Raw genomic sequence first — 17,459 nt, forward strand, 5'->3', positions numbered from 1 at the left:
GGTGAAATTGTGACAGAGGGTAATAGGAGATGTCCCCTAACGCACTGGTATGTTTACTTTTGTGCGATTTTTTTTTTTTTTTTTTTTTTTTTTTTTTTTTTTTTTTTTTTTTTTTTTTTTTAAATATACTATACATGGCTGCTAGTGCCAAACTGTTTCTTCTTTTGCTCAAGATACATGGATGATGATCTGAGCACGCTACTTGTATATAAAGAGTATCTGACTCGGTCACAAAGATAATCCTGCAGTATTTATCTTTGGAAACACTACAGCAGAGGAATGTGTGCATCAAACACCATGTTAAAACCTGATAAATCTGGCTTTGCAAATTTGGCCTATTGGCTAATCCCGAGACCTTACTCACTTTCGCATGCCAACATATGCAGGGTCTAAAACTAATACCGCAAAGCTGTCGCCCTGCGGGAATTAGTAAATGCTACATTGCACTATCCAGGAGCACCACGGGAAGGCTTCCCAATGCTCCAAACGGAGGGGTGGGAGGGGGTGCAAGGCCCCAAGCCCTCTCACTGCTTGGAACCCACACAGCGGCACCCCGGAAGGGAGGGGGGGTGCAGGCGCCCCCCAAACGTGGCCGGGGGGGGGGGGGGGGAGAGCCGTCCGCACCCACCTCCCAAAATTAAAAACTGGCACTTACCTTAACGTCCATTGCGTTCTGCTTCATGCGCATTAACTTGGGAGCGAACACGTGTGAAAGGAGTGAAGCATGGGGACAATGGGGAGCCTCGTGGCGCTCCTGGATAGTGCTAAATGCTGCACAAACTAATCCCTGTAGGGGAATTGTTTTAGTTTTGGACCCTGCATAGCTTGGCATGCGAAGGCAAATGCATATTTGCATGAGCATTGCCTCATGAAAAGCCAATTAGGCCAGATTTGCAAAGCCATAAATATCAGATTTGAACTTGGTGTTTGATGCACACAGTTTTCTCTGTTGCTGAGTCTTTATCTTTGCACTAGAGATTGTAGTGCCTGTCTCTGTTTCTCTTGTGTACTACAACATGCAATTCCTCACTGAGATGACTGGCTCCTGGAATTAAGCACACGTGGAGTTGAAGACCAGTTGCATTTTTCGTGCAGCAAAGCACATGCTGGGAATTGTCTGTGGGCCCCACAAGTGTGATTGCTGCCTCCGTAGAAGCGCTCCGCCCCTTGTACTTCCTCCAGGGGTCTCCAGAATCAGTAGCATGACCCTGTTACTGCTCTCTACCTACTAACACCCCCCGCTGTGCATTATAGTAATCACTGACTGACAAGTGCAATAACTCTCCACTTACTGTCACCGCCATGGAATATGGTCACGCTTTATAAATCAATAACTGCCTCGTCCAGCTGTGTTAGTCTATAAGCTAGATCAGGACACAGGATGACTGTATGGGAGGGAGGGGTCTGTGCATTATACACTGACTGCCGGATGCAATAACTCCACTCTCTGCTTCTTCCAGCCGTCGTCCTGTTCGGAGAGCCCATCAGATGGGAAACCAACCTTCAGATAATCATTGATGTTCTGCTGACGGGGGGATACCCTGCGGACCGGCACCAGCCCTTTCTGCACCCCCACATCCCACTGCTGGCCTGTAACATGGATCTGATGTGGATGGCCGAGGCCCGATCACCCAGGTGAGGAGACAAGATTTATACGCCACTATGCTGGGTGGATCCACTTAAAGTGGTGTGATTGCTCCGAGATCGCATCAGTGGTTGCAAAGCCAAATCGCCATTCATCCAGAAATCGCAGACTTCGAAAATTGTAGGTGCTTCACTGATAACTCCTCCTCCAGCGGCATCCTACAGATCGCGGGGGCGTGGCTGGCGCACAGATCGCGGGGGCGTGGCTGGTGCACAGATCGCGGGGGCGTGGCTGGCGCACAGAGCGCTCCTCTGCAGCTGTGAGGCTACTTGCCATGAATGATGCAAGCTGTCCAGTTTATGCCCCGATCACCTTAGTATACTGGCCCAGCGTGAGCCCAGCTCCCCTCCCAGGTGCTCCGTAACTGTCTACTTAGTTTAGTGAACTTGAGATGATAGTTATATGGAGGCTGGCATATTTTTTTTTCCTTTTAAACAATACCAGTAGCCTGGCTGCCCTGCTGATCCTCTGCCTCTAGTACTTTTAGCCATAGCCTCTGAACAAGCATGAAGAGTAAAGGTTTCTGACAGATCTGACAAGTAGCTGCATGCTAGTTTCTGGTGTGATTCAGACACTGTATCTGTATCTTGAGCAAAACAAACTAATCCACTCTCCTCCTCCCCTCTGCCTCTGAAATCTCTGGCTAGTAATACCTCCCCCTCCTCCTGCCCAGACTGAGCTCCCATGAGCCCTTGCTATTGTCTGAAAGTGCCTTGGCTCTCTGAAAACCTGTGGGCGTGGCTTGTTTAGTTTATAGGGAATTAGAGTATTAAAACAAAAAAAGGATTTGGCTTGAGGAATGCCCTATAAACTATATAGGAAAGGAACACAATTATGGAATGAGTAAAAGTTCATCTCGGATTCACAGGAAATATGGCAGCCTCCATATCACACTCACCTCGGGCTCACTTTAACCCTTACACATGCTCTGTTGCTGTTTCCCTTAAAGTGGATCCGAGATAAAGTTTTACTCATTGCACAGTTGTGTTTCTTTCATATAGTTTATAGGGCATTTCTCAAGCCAAATACGTTTTGTTTTGTTTTAATATTCTAAATCCCTACAAACTAAACAAACCTCGCCCACAGCTTTTTAGAGTGCCTTGGCACTGTAGCAAGGGCTTATGGGAGCTCAGTCTGGGAAGGAGGAGGAGGTTACTAGCCAGAGATTTCAGAGGCAGAGGGAGGAGGAGGAGGGACTGAATTTACACACAGGCAAGCTGATAGCATCTCCAGCCCTCAGACTGTGACAATCAGAACATGGCTGCTGTCGTATCACAGGAATAAATAATCATAAACTATTGAAGTTGTTTGCAGCTAGATATGCTGTGTAAACTATCTAAACTTTAGATAAGATATATATAGACAAGTTCCTTAGTTTTTCATCTCTGATCCACTTTAATGATAGTCAGCAGTTGTTAAAGAGAACCCGAGGTGGGTTTGAAGAATATTATCTGCATACAGAGGCTGGATCTGCCTATACAGCCCAGCCTCTGTTACTATCCCAAACCCCCCTAAGGTCCCCCTGCACTGTGCAATCCCTCATAAATCACAGCCACGCTGCTGACAAACAGCTTGTCAGAGCTGGCTGTGTTTATCTCTATAGTGTCAGTCTGCTGCTCTCCCCGCCTCCTGCAGAACTCCAGTCCCCGCCTGCATCTCCCTGCTGATTGGAGGGAAGGGACGGGGCAGGGACCGGAACTATGCAGGAGGCGGGGGAGCAGCTGAGACTGACACTACAGATGTAAACACAGCCTCACAGCATGGCTGTGATTTATGAGGGATTGCAGAGTGCAGGGGGACCTTAGTGGGGTTTGGGATAGCAACAGAGGCTGGGCTGTATAGGCAGATCCAGCCTCTGTATGCAGATAACATTCTTTAAACCCACCTCGGGTTCTCTTTAAGCTGGCAGTCTGGTGAATGAGCGCTGTAAAGACACTCTGGTATAGCCAAGCAGCCTAGTTTAGAGATTCTTCATGGTGGATCTGTTTACACGCTGTACTTCCCAGAACTGAACACTGCGGAGGATTCTCCAGTGTGAGTACAAGACTGTACTGCTAATAGTCCTGGATAGCCTTAGTTACTGTATCTGTGGAGCAACTGCTCCCCCTAGTGTGCTGCTGATGGTACTGAATGGCCTGTGAGTTTCTGTATTTGTGGAAAAGCTGCTCCCCCTAGTGTGCTGTTGCGGTATTTATAGCTGCCTGTATAATCTCATTCCTAATTAGAAATACATTTGACTTTGGAATAATCGGTGAGATACTAATAATTCTGGATTGCATGCCAATTACATACAGCTTGGAATTGGGTCACTCAGAGCTGATAGAATGGTGTGATTGGCCAGCTTCAAGCAGTATTTAATTGGCCGGATAATGTGCCTATCAGTGTCTGTTGGCGGATGTCGGTTTCCGCGTCCCGTATCTGTCAGTAACCGATCTCTCGTCTCTCAGGTTTGGTCACGGCATATTTATGGTTTGCCTGGAGAACATCTATAAGAAGATTACAGGAAAGGAGCTGAAATATGAAGTGCTGATGGGGAAACCCAGCCAGGTGACCTATCACTACGCAGAATACCTCATCCGAAGCAAGGCGGCCAAGCTGCGCTGGAACAAGCCCGTGCAGACGCTCTACGCCATCGGGTAATGACCAGTGACCGCAGTGCTGTGTACCCCGAGGCCAGTGACCGCAGTGCTGTGTACCCCGAGGCCAGTGACCGCAGTGCTGTGTACCCCGAGGCCAGTGACCGCAGTGCTGTGTACCCCGATGCCAGTGACCGCAGTGCTGTGTACCCCGAGGCCAGTGACCGCAGTGCTGTGTACCCCGAGGCCAGTGACCGCAGTGCTGTGTACCCCGAGGCCAGTGACCGCAGTGCTGTGTACCCCGAGGCCAGTGACCGCAGTGCTGTGTACCCCGAGGCCAGTGACCGCAGTGCTGTGTACCCCGAGGCCAGTGACCGTAGTGCTGTGTACCCCGAGGCCAGTGACCGCAGTGCTGTGTACCCCGAGGCCAGTGACCGCAGTGCTGTGTACCCCGAGGCCAGTGACCGCAGTGCTGTGTACCCCGAGGCCAGTGACCGCAGTGCTGTGTACCCCGAGGCCTGCATGCCAGTCACTCTCTCCTGACTTCTCACAACTTGTCATAAAATGCTTTTTAAACCACCAGCATGCAGGAAAATACTCAAAATAATTTTGATAGCACTTTTTCACCAAGAATAAGGTACTCTTTCATTGTAAAAGTTTATTTTAACTTCTAAATGACTGCTGCACGCCAATGGCGTGGTCGTGGCGGCAGCCCCAGGACCGCCTAACGCCAACTGGCGTCAAGTCCTGGGGCTCTAATTTGCATGAGATTGCTGCGCGCACATCTCTTGCTCGGAGGGCGGAGCTCCGCCCCCTCTTCAGTCTCCGAGGGGGACAAGAGCTCCGCCCCCTCTTCAGTCTCCCCCTGGGGGACAAGAGAGCGATCGGCTCTCATAGGCAGAAGCCTATGACAGCCGATCGCGTGATTGGCCGGCTGGGGGGAGGGAAGGGATTTCTTAGGAAAAAAAACATTAGTAAAAATTTTTTTAAAAAGTAACATATTTTTATTACAACATAAACAGACCCCACCAATCAGACCCCACCAACAGAGAGCTCTGTTGGTGGGTAGAAAAAGGGGGGGGGGGGAATCACTTGTGTGCTGAGTTGTACGGCCCTGCAGCTTGGCCTTAAAGCTGCAGTGGCCCATTTAGTTAAAATTGCCTGGTCTTTAGGGGGTTTTTCCACTGCAATCCTCAAGTGGTTAAAGTGGACCTGAACCTCTTGCACGGGACAGAAGGAAAACGTAGAGAAATGCACACTGTATGTATTTAGAGAGTTTAGCCTGTCTAGTTCCCCCTCATCTGTGACTAATCACCACTGTAATTTGATCTCTCCCTGTGCCACCTGACTGCCAATAGCAGAAAAGCCAGTTGGGAAGCACAGGCAGTAAGCAATATGTCTGCTTCCATGAAAGCAGGAAGTGGAAACTCTGCAGATTTATTTTAGGATTTGTATCAGCTGTAACAAAGAAATGTTTTTGTTTAAAAGTTATTATGCTGTTGTGTATCTTTTAGAGCAGAGAGGAAGTTATGAGTTCAGGTCCACTTTAAAGAGAATATGAAAATGTATCCCCTGCCTAGGAGATATTGAGGAGAGATCATCTCAGGAGAAAACGTGAATTGCATATGGGCAATGTGTCTCTGGAGGCGAGAGATAGAGGGAGCTCACTGAGCATGGACTATCCATAAAGAAATCCTCAAACTGAGCAGACACAATGCTCCACTGATGGGAACAGTCATCTGTCACTTTAATTTTAGGGTGAATCCAAACCGTTACAAATCTCTAAAAATTGTCTCTTATAATATTCATTATTTGCCAACTCCAGTAATAACACATGATCAATGCTACAGTAGAATCCTTTAGAGTAAACTCCCAGGGACCAGGAAAAGTAGTTTATTATATCAGAAGTTTTCTATATCAGCATTGGTCATATATATTGTATATTTATACACGAATCAGAAAAAACTGAGTCTAAATTACAACACCATAATAAGTGCCACAGCAGATGTAGATTCCACATATATAATAAACAAGAAAAGATCATCTGCAGGGAGATCATAATATATGTATGAAAGAAATGCCCATCAGACTCTGAAATCTAGTATGCAGTCATAAATCTTTATTAATGCACCATAAACAATCTAAAAACCATTAAAAACATAAGGACAACCAGGGGGGGAATCACACATGCGTCATAGAACACAAGCACAACAAAAGTGACTATAGCAGATATACAGAGGATCAGGCTAAATACATCACAGACCTGCCCAAGATTGTACAGCTAGATAAAGCTACAACCTGTATGTATCAAAAGTTTCTGCCAGTATGATCAAAACCATGACCAGTGCTGATTTGGGAAGTCACACTTAATAAATCTAAGGACCTCTTATCAATAGTGCATAATGATATGAATATGCCGATGTCCAGCAGCACGGTGACTTACTAAGTTGTAATAAAGGCAGTCATTACCTGTCCGAAGTGTTTAAAAGTCACAGGTGCTCCCCTCAAACAGGTGATTGCACAGTGTGGTGCACAAAATGCTAGTGTGAAAAATGGTGTGCAAGGGAACGAAAACGGCACTATTCAACAAAGTGCAAATGGTGAGAAAGCGAATGCTGAATGGGGATGATCAACCTAGCAAGTTCATCTGAAATGATGCTAACGTATGCAGCTTGTTAATAGACCAATCACTTTAAACCCAGGTTCAAATTCAACTCGCAAGAATTTTGCATATGTTTGATCATGCCTCATGTTGAAATGAGAAGGTGGCTGCAGGCGAAGGGAGAGAAAAGGCAAAGTAGACCCTAAAGTAATGCTACATACACACATGCGACAACGATCGTTCGTTGAGAACGACGAACGAACTTTTAATTGATGAAAGAACGACCTAAGTAAAGATAGTTTTAAAAGGTGTGTAACGATCTGATCGTTAACGTTATATCACGTAAAGCAACTATTGCGCTTGCGCATAAAAATGAGAAGTTTCACAGAGAAATAGTGAAATGCGCATGGCAAGCCTAGTACGAACGACCGTTTCCAACGATGTAATACTTTTGCAAACGATCGTCGTTGGTTAAAATCCGCCGAGACAGAACTTTCTTTTGTAGCGATTTGGCTCGTTCGTCGTTTGCCTTAATAGTCGGTGGTTCGTTTTTTGTAACAATCGTCGTTGGTAAAGATCGGGGAACGATCGTTACAAACGACTATAGTCGCATGTGTGTACGCACCTTAAGGTTTGTAGTACAAGTGCTGTGAATGGGACTGGTGCATGGTTTAAAGAACACCCGAAGTGACATGTGACATGGGTATGTACAGTGCCTAGCACACAATTCTATGCTAGGTTTCTTTTTTTTTTCTTTCTCTGCCTGAAAGAGTTAAATATCAGTTATGTAAGTGGGTGACTCAGTCCTGACTCAGACAGGAAGTGACTACAGTGTGACCCTCACTGATAAGAAATTCCAACTATAAAACACTTTCCTAGCAGAAAATGGCTTCTGAGAACAGTAAAGAGATAAAAAGGGACAATAGTTCATAGATTTTAGCTCTGGCATACTTCAATGAATGCGTCATTGAGCAAAAACAGTAAAAACTTAAAAAGTAGATTTAAACCTAAAATAAAACTGCAATATCTTAAAAAGCTATTTTTAGGAGAAGGAAGTTAGATACAATTGTTTATTTCATTAGTTTATTTTCGCTGCGTGTATCCTTTAGAATGTAAACTATAATGTGTTTTCTCACATTTCACAGGGACAACCTAATGACTGACATTTATGGTGCTAACCTCTACAACCGCTACCTTCAGGAGACGGACTCTACGAACAACTCTACAGCTCTGGTGCGTGCCGGTTCCGGGGTTGCTACTGTTTCTCAGGAAGTGGCTGCGGGGTGGGAGAGCGAGATGTCCTGTCCCAGTGCCACTCAGTGCAAGTCTGTCCTGGTCTGCACCGGGATCTACAACCCTCACACCGAAGTGCCTGCCGACGCCACGCAGTCCGTCACCGAGACAGTATTTCATGGTCATCGGGATTTCAGGTTCGACCCTGCCCTGGTGGAACCCGACCATATCGTCCCCGATGTGGATGCTGCTGTGGATCTGATATTCCAGCTGGAGAAGTTTCTGCCTGGCATTGAAAATAGGACTCCCTAGAGCTATAATATATGTGTGTGTGTGTGTGTGTGTGTGTGTGTGTGTGTGTCCTCTGTCAGGATAATACCATCCCACTTGTCTCACCCCTTCATGTCTGTCAGTTTTGCTGCACTTTACTGTCGTCACCCACATCTTTCTCTCCGCTTTTACTTCTTTCTAATCCTTTTATCCCAAAGACTTTTGAGTGTTTTTTAAGTGTTTTAGGAAAAGATATTTGTTTTATATTTAGCCAGGCCTGACGGATGGCAGGTGGGGCTTTCATTTTATTTTAATATTGAAGTTTGCCAAGCTGAAGAACTTTTTTTTTTCTCCCGTATCCTCTCCATGTTTGTGACTGTTTTACATTTGATTTTTTTTTTTTTCCCTTCATTCTTTATGATTTGTGACTTGTATTTTATAGACACATCACTCACCTGCTGCCTACTAAACAGTCCAGTCGCCCACATACAGTGAGCGGGAACTGGTGGAACTGCCAGCAGACTAAAGACCTACATGAAGTAGAATTGCAGGGTTGGGCAGTCTCCTGGTGCTGCTGGTTGAAGCAATGAACACCGTATGGTGCTGCCCAATAATTGGTGCTGCACCAGAACCGGCAATGGATATGTAGAAAGGTCGGCACTCCAGAAATGTCCGTCATTATTCAATGCTGGGAAATTCCAGTGCTTCATAGCATTGTTGTACCTCAATTGGCTATTATACTATTGCTGCTGTGCTGCATTGACTATTCCCTGTATTTATATATCCATGCGTTACGCTCTCCCCAGGGAGGAGGTAAAGTGATGTCTAGAATCCTGGAGCTCTGGCAGCACTGAATAAAAATGGACCTGATTCAGGAGTGACGACCTTCCTACATGTTTAAGATTTTTGGTCCGGAGAGCTTCCTGGCGGTGATTAGATAAGAGATGGTCAGTGACTTGCTAATGATATCTGCTGGGATGCACATTTATAATAAACCTGCAGTGAAAGAAAGTTAGGCTAGGGGCGTACTAATGCCAATGCCCAGTGATTCCTGGAGGTTCCAAAACCCCTAGTGATTTCTGCCATAACACTGCTGTGGGCTCGCTCCCATAACCTTTCGGTAACCAAGTGCTTTATCGATTCCTAGAAAGCATAAACCCTACTGATAGCGCTCTAGTGCGCCCCTAGCTTTAGGGCTTCTTCAGACAGATGCTTGGGGGAGGTCTTAGCCTCAGGACTAGTTCAGACGGATGCTTGGGGGAGGTCCTAGCCTTAGGGTTTGTTCAGGCGGATGCTTGGGGGAGGTCCTAGCCTTAGTGCTTGTTTAGGCGGATGCTTGGGGGAGGTCCTAGCCTTAGGGCTGGTTCAGACGGACGCTTTGGGGTTGGAAACGTGTAATTTCCAGCAGTCAAGGATAACGTGGCTCAAAAGGGATGGATAGAAGCGGTTGTTTATGACAGTACCGGCGTTTCCTGTCCGCTTAAACTCCATGGTAGATCCCGTCGCCTTGTCTTAGACGCTACCTGTAGCATCGGGGTCCCACTCGCCCCCAGTCTCAGCTAGGAATGTGACATGGACAGGGGGCCGGGCAGAAGATGTAGTCTGAAGAGTCTAAAAGACCAGGGTAATTATAAACACTTAGTTTGCATTATAGTGTAACTGAAGTGAATACAATGCAGCTTGGAATAGGAGCAATAGAATGCAGCACCTGCTGATTGGCCAGATTCCAAGCTGCATAAATTGCATGTCTGGACTATTAGCAAGTCATTGGCCATCTCCAGTTAGTGTATTTAGTCTTCCTGCAGTTCCGCTGTACAGGCAAAGGAGGCGCTGCACAGCGACCAGATTTTGGTGACTTTTTGGTGCATGTTTCAGAATCTAGTGTGGTCACCATGGCAGCACGCCCTCCTATCACAGATGCTGGATATCAGGTGACTGGCAATAACTGGGGGCTCTAATGTATGAGTGGAGGAAGGGGCAGGAGCAGCAGGACCTTTACTACAGCATCCTTCCTCAGGGGCGAGAGATCAGCTGCTATGGGCTGCCCCACCCCTCTACCCCTCCCACTACAGTGTTACTCCTCCCTCAGAGGCTAGAGATCAGCTGGTACAGGCTGTACCCTTCACCTCCCACTTCAGCATCACTCCTTCCTCAGAGGTGTGAGATCAGGTATGAGCTGACTCCTCCTCCTACAGCGTTCCTTCCTCAGGGGCGAGAGATCAGCTGCTATGGGCTGCCCCACCCCTCTACCCCTCCCACTACAGTTATGCCTCCCTCAGAGGCTAGAGATCAGCTGGTACAGGCTGTACCCTTCACCTCCCACTTCAGCATCACTCCTTCCTCAGGGGTGTAAGTTTAGGTATGAGCTGACTCCTCCTCCTACAGCGTTCCTTCCTCAGGGGCGAGAGATCATTAGCTGTGAGCTGACCCCTCCTACTACATCGCTCCCCTCTCCGGGGCTAGAGATCAGCTGCTACGGGCTGATCCATCCCCTCCACCCCTCCCACTACAGTGTAACTCCTCCCTCATGGGCAGAGATCAGCTGTTAAGGTCTGACACCCCCCCCCCGGGGGTGAGAGATCACCTGCTAGGAGCTCTCTCCCACCCCTTCTCTCGTACAGACCCGGCGGGCCCAGGATGCTTATGCTGCAGACGGTTCTCTCTTCCTTCTGGGATGGTAAAAATAAGGTTTTGTCTTTGCAACTATGTTTCAGTGCAATATTTAGAAGAGAAAAATATATAAATATATCTTTTTATATTACTTCGGAACATTTCCAGTATTTTTCCAGGGGCATTTTAGTCTGTACTGAGACATTTTCTATGGTTTGATTGACAGCTGCAGGGCTCCCATTGCCCAGTTTGTGACTTGAATTCTGCATGTTACACAAATGTTTGTGCCTATTTAATGTTTGCCTTTTATCGTTGTGTACATTCTAGTTGGAAACGTTCTTAATTTAAGACTGTTACAGATGGTTTCCCTCTTACGGTTTTATTAAATGTGATTTATAACGCCACTTGTCTCGTCTCATCTGGTGTGACAGCATGCTAATCCTATAGAACACAAAATATCAGGATACCTGCAGCATGGCTATAGGGGCAGACAGGTGGCTGATGCAATGTGAAGTAGATCCATGTAAAGTTATGCACCTTGGATGTGCAAGTGGCAGAGCAACATGGAAGATAAATGGCATACAGCTGGGAACATCTGACTCTGAATAGGATGTGGACATACTGGTTGATGACACATGGTAAAGGACAACTGTGGTGGGAGGGATTTGGAGGCTGCCATATTTCCTTAAAGTGAACCTCCAGACTAAAAATCGACTTGGCAGCACTGAAAAGGCCTGGTGTTTAACAGTTTCACAGCATCAGAACTTTGTTTCTCTTATACAAGCCTCATTTTTAGCTGCACAGCTGTGCAAAGCATGATGGGGTTTCTGATGTTGTTGTACTCGTTGTGCTGTTTTGGCGCAAATTTTTTTTTATTTTTTTAATTGTGAATTTGAGATTTGAAGCCTAGTGTGCGCAGCTGGGAGGGGTGATCAGGACACAGGACAGTTGGAACTGTCACCATGGAAAAGATGGCTGCCCCCATGAAATCACAAACATTTACCAACCCTGTTTTTAAAACGGGCAAGAGATATCGATTTTAATTAAAATAACTAATGTAGCTTAATGCTAGTATGTTTGTTTATGCTGTAGTTCCTCTTTAAGCAATACCAGTTGCCTGGCAGTCCTGCTAATCCTCTGCCTCTAATACTTTAAGCTATAGCCCCTGAACAAGCATCCAGCAGATCAGGTGTGTTTGACGTTTCTTTCAAATCTGACAAGATTATCTGCATGCTTGTTTTTAAGTGTGATTCAGACACTACTGCAGCCAAATGGATCAGCAGGACAGCCAAGCAACTGGTATTGTTTAACCGGAAATAAATATGGCAGCCTCCATATACTTTTTGCTTTAGTTGTCCTTTAACCACTTGATGACCCCCCCCCCTTAAAGAGAATCTGTATTGTTAAAATCGCACAAAAGTAAACATACCAGTGCGTTAGGGGACATCTCCTATTACCCTCTGTCACAATTTCGCCGCTCCTCGCCGCATTAAAAGTGGTTAAAAACAGTTTTAAAAAGTTTGTTTGTAAACAAACAAAATGGCCACCAAAACAGGAAGTAGGTTGATGTACAGTATGTCCACACATAGAAAATACATTCATACACAAGCAGGCTGTATACACCCTTCCTTTTAAATCTCAAGAGATCATTTGTGTGTTTCTTTCCCCCATGCACTGAAGTTTCAGGCTGCTCTTTTCTTCCTGCAAACAGCTTTGCCCTTGTTTGTAATTCCTCAGTATGTGAAAGCCCAGCCAGCTCAGAGGACGATTTATCCAGCTGATTAGAGCAGCTTCTCTCTTATCTAAATAACACACAGGCAGTGTGCATAAAGGGGAGTTCATAGCAGAACCACAACACTGAAGAACTTGGCAGCCTTCCAGACACAGGCCGACAAGTCTGACAGGGGAAAGATACATTGATTTATTACAGAGACTGTCATAGTAGAAAGTGCTGCAGTAAGCCAGAACACATTAGAATAGCTTTTGGAACATGTAGGATGATAAAAAACAGGATGCAATTTTTGTTACGGAGTCTCTTTAAGGACCAGCGCTGTTTTTAGTGATCTGTGCTGGGTAGGCTCTGCAGCCCCCAGCACAGATCAGGGTGCAGGCAGAGCGACCAGATCGCTCCCCTTCCCCCCCCCCCCCCATGGGGATGATGTGCAGGGGGGTCTGATCGCTCCTGCCTGAGGTTTGTGGGGGGGGGTTGCACCTCAAAGCCCCCCTCCACAGCGAAATTCCCCCCCCCCTCTCCTACCTTCCCCCGTGGTGGTCCGTGCTGTGCAGCCAGTGACAGGCTGTCACACGGCGGCAATCCCTGGCTGGGGATCGCCGATCTGCCTTATGGCGCTGCTGCGTAGCAGCGCCGTACAATGTAAACAAAGGAGACATATGTATCCTACGTTTACATTTAGTCTGCGAGCCGCAATCAGCGGCTCGCAGGCTATTCACGGAGACTCGCTCCGTGATCTAACAGGAAACGGCCGCTCGCGCGAGTGGCTTTTCCTGATTAATTAGGGAGGCACCTGGCGACGCAGATCTGCGTCGCTGGTCCTCTAGCTACCACTTTGCCGCCGCACGGTATGAGTGTGCGGTCGGCAAGTGGTTAAGCAAAACAAAATTAAATCAAATCAACAACTCCTCTGGTATGCGTAAACTGGGAAATACAATATCTCGAGCTGCTAGTATACTACTCCCCTCTTTATAAATCACTTGTGAGGTCACATCTAGAGTATGGGATGATGCAGGGGGAGGGGACATGATGCAGGGGGAGGGGCACACACTACTCCCTCTGTATAATCACTTGTGAGGCCACATCTGGAGTATGGGATAATGCAGGGGGAGGAGACATGATGCAGGGGGAGGAGACATGATGCAGGGGGAGGGGCACACACTACTCCCCTCTGTATAAATCACTTGTGAGGCCACATCTAGAGTATGGGATGATGCAGGGGGAGGGGACATGATGCAGGGGGAGGGGACATGATGCAGGGGGAGGGGCACACACTACTCCCCTCTTTATAAATCACTTGTGAGGTCACATCTAGAGTATGGGATGATGCAGGGGGAGGGGACATGATGCAGGGGGAGGGGACATGATGCAGGGGGAGGGGCACACACTACTCCCTCTGTATAATCACTTGTGAGGCCACATCTGGAGTATGGGATAATGCAGGGGGAGGAGACATGATGCAGGGGGAGGAGACATGATGCAGGGGGAGGGGCACACACTACTCCCCTCTGTATAAATCACTTGTGAGGCCACATCTAGAGTATGGGATGATGCAGGGGGAGGGGACATGATGCAGGGGGAGGGGACATGATGCAGGGGGAGGGGCACACACTACTCCCCTCTTTATAAATCACTTGTGAGGTCACATCTAGAGTATGGGATGATGCAGGGGGAGGGGACATGATGCAGGGGGAGGGGCACACACTACTCCCTCTGTATAATCACTTGTGAGGCCACATCTGGAGTATGGGATAATGCAGGGGGAGGAGACATGATGCAGGGGGAGGAGACATGATGCAGGGGGAGGGGCACACACTACTCCCCTCTGTATAAATCACTTGTGAGGCCACATCTAGAGTATGGGATGATGCAGGGGGAGGGGACATGATGCAGGGGGAGGGGACATGATGCAGGGGGAGGGGCACACACTACTCCCCTCTTTATAAATCACTTGTGAGGTCACATCTAGAGTATGGGATGATGCAGGGGGAGGGGACATGATGCAGGGGGAGGGGACATGATGCAGGGGGAGGGGCACACACTACTCCCTCTGTATAATCACTTGTGAGGCCACATCTGGAGTATGGGATAATGCAGGGGGAGGAGACATGATGCAGGGGGAGGAGACATGATGCAGGGGGAGGGGCACACACTACTCCCCTCTGTATAAATCACTTGTGAGGCCACATCTAGAGTATGGGATGATGCAGGGGGAGGGGACATGATGCAGGGGGAGGGGACATGATGCAGGGGGAGGGGCACACACTACTCCCCTCTTTATAAATCACTTGTGAGGTCACATCTAGAGTATGGGATGATGCAGGGGGAGGGGACATGATGCAGGGGGAGGGGACATGATGCAGGGGGAGGGGCACACACTACTCCCTCTGTATAATCACTTGTGAGGCCACATCTGGAGTATGGGATAATGCAGGGGGAGGAGACATGATGCAGGGGGAGGAGACATGATGCAGGGGGAGGGGCACACACTACTCCCCTCTGTATAAATCACTTGTGAGGCCACATCTGGAGTATGGGATGATGCAGGGGGAGGGGACATGATGCAGGGGGAGGGGCACACACTACTCCCTCTGTATAATCACTTGTGAGGCCACATCTGGAGCATGGGATAATGCAGGGGGAGGGGCACACACTACTCCCTCTGTATAAATCACTTGTGAGGCCACATCTGGAGTATGGGATGATGCAGGGGGAGGGGACATGATGCAGGGGGAGGGGGCATGATGCAGGGGGATGGGCACACACTACTCCCTCTGTATAATCACTGGTGAGGCCACATCTGGAGTATGGGATAATGCGGGGGGATGGGACATGATGCAGGGGGAGGGGCACACACTACTCCCTCTGTATAAATCACTTGTGAGGCCACATCTGGAGTATGGGATAATGTGGGGGGGAGGGGACATGATGTAGAGGGAGGGGCTGTGATGCCACAGCTGGAGCATGGGATGATGCAGGGGGAGGGGCACACACTACTCCCTCTGTATAATCACTTATCACTCGTTTGTACTGTATAAAAACGTCTACATGGGCAGAATAGGACATAAACATTCAGTCTGATGCTTTATCATAAACTGTGTGTTCTTTACCAACCTACTCATACATGGACGTGTCTTCCTTACCCCACCCCCCTCCCCCCGTGAAAGCCAGCTCCAATCACGAGCGCTGAGTGACGTCACGTGTAGGGTGGGGTTTACCGCAGGTACACAGGACGCTCTTTTAGTGGAATGCAGCGTGACCAAGCGTCTGGAGAGACTCAAAACGGCCGTCGCTTGACCCACCAGCATCCCACACCTCCTCCACAGCCTGCTGCACTACCATAAGGTACACTTAGGTTGTTCTCCTCTCCCACCACTAGTTTCTTACCAGTGATGCAATAAACCAGCGATGGTTTGGACGGAAGGTAATCATGCTTTTTTGTTTTTTCTTTTTTGATACAAATTCTAAACAACCCCTAGAAACAGACTTCTGGCCTGTACATGTAGAAGCAGCAGTGATTTCCCTTATAGGGGGGCAGAGCGTGGAGAGATAGACATTCTGTCTGGTTTTTAGTATTGGTTTATTACAGTTTTAGCTGGAGAGATGATCACTGATTTTCTGTGGCGGTTAGTACCATCACTTGTTGGTACGGTTGCTGGATAGATCTGTGATACCTCCAGGAATTGGAAAAAAATAAACCCAAAGGGTGACCGGGAGCCAAACAGTATGTCTGTACACCTTGTGTAAATACGTACACAGTGTTTACTCACAAGGATTGATGGCAAAACCTGCAACTATCATTAGGGCTTGTGGGACTAATCACTGGACCCACCTAGATAACTGGAATTCAGGGACAGGATGGATCAGGGTGAGGAGAGACTTTTAAAATGTGCAAACGCTAACTAAAAAGCAATTTAATTCATTGTTTTCACTACAGTTCCTCTTTAAGAAACATTTATCTCAGGAGGGGAGGAGTGAGCGTCATGACGTAGGCCCACTGGTCCGCGTCCTCCGTGGCAGCGTGTGAATGCTGGCGTGAGGTGGATCCCTGGACGGCTTACCGCCTGTACTGCCGATGCCTCTGCCCTCTGCATCCGCTCCGTATGCCCCTGGGACCCGGCGTGTGTGAGGTGGACCCTCTGGGCGACTACCCGCTGGTGCCGCCGATGCCCTTGCCTTTGGAGGAGGATTTGAGAGACCCGCCCTGCTAAACTGAGCAGCTGATAGCAGGAAAGAACAGGAAGAAGGGTGTGGAGAACGCTGCCCCGGCCTCGCCTCAGCAGACAGCGAGCACAGCCAAAGGTACGCAGCACTCAGCGGCTGAGTTCTTCTCCCCCGGCCCAGCAGTTAATCCAGCTAAAATGTCAGAGAAAAAGATCCAGCAGGCGGGGGGCTCTCCAAAAACTACAGCGGCAGATAGAGAGGGGCACAGCTTGGAGGAGGTGTGGACATATTTAAAAAATCTTCCCACAAAGCAGGACCTAACGGAAGCAATGGACAGGATACTCGCTGCTACTATGCAGGAGGTCCAAGCTATCAGAATAGAGGTGGAGGAGATTAAGAACAAGGCAACACAGATGGAAAAGGACTTTAAAAAGATACAGGAGGAGGTTGCGGATATCCGGAGGGAGAGAGTGAAGCAACAAATATTAACAGGGACATTCTGTACGCAAGTGGAGGACTTACAAAACAGATCCCGCAGAACTAATATTAGAGTCAGGGGACTAACTGAGTCGGTGGGCCCCGACTTACTGGCTGACACTTTACAGAAAGTAATTAATAGTGCCCTAG

General features: G+C 47.9%; 1 protein-coding gene across 1 annotated transcript in view; it reads left to right on the forward strand.

The window, feature by feature from the left end:
- The window catches only part of LOC137531845 (haloacid dehalogenase-like hydrolase domain-containing 5), a 34,170-nt gene extending 22,837 nt beyond the window's left edge, over positions 1–11,333 (forward strand). Inside the window, exons 6-8 of the mRNA XM_068251821.1 lie at positions 1,461–1,635; positions 4,093–4,281; positions 7,969–11,333. Coding sequence (XP_068107922.1) covers positions 1,461–1,635; positions 4,093–4,281; positions 7,969–8,368 — 764 coding nt within the window. The 3' untranslated portion in view covers positions 8,369–11,333. The remainder of the gene's footprint in view (positions 1–1,460; positions 1,636–4,092; positions 4,282–7,968) is intronic.
- The last annotated feature ends 6,126 nt before the right edge of the window (positions 11,334–17,459 follow it).

Source organism: Hyperolius riggenbachi, chromosome 9, assembly GCF_040937935.1.
Source record: "Hyperolius riggenbachi isolate aHypRig1 chromosome 9, aHypRig1.pri, whole genome shotgun sequence".
In the NCBI taxonomy this organism is placed as follows: Eukaryota; Metazoa; Chordata; class Amphibia; order Anura; family Hyperoliidae; genus Hyperolius; species Hyperolius riggenbachi.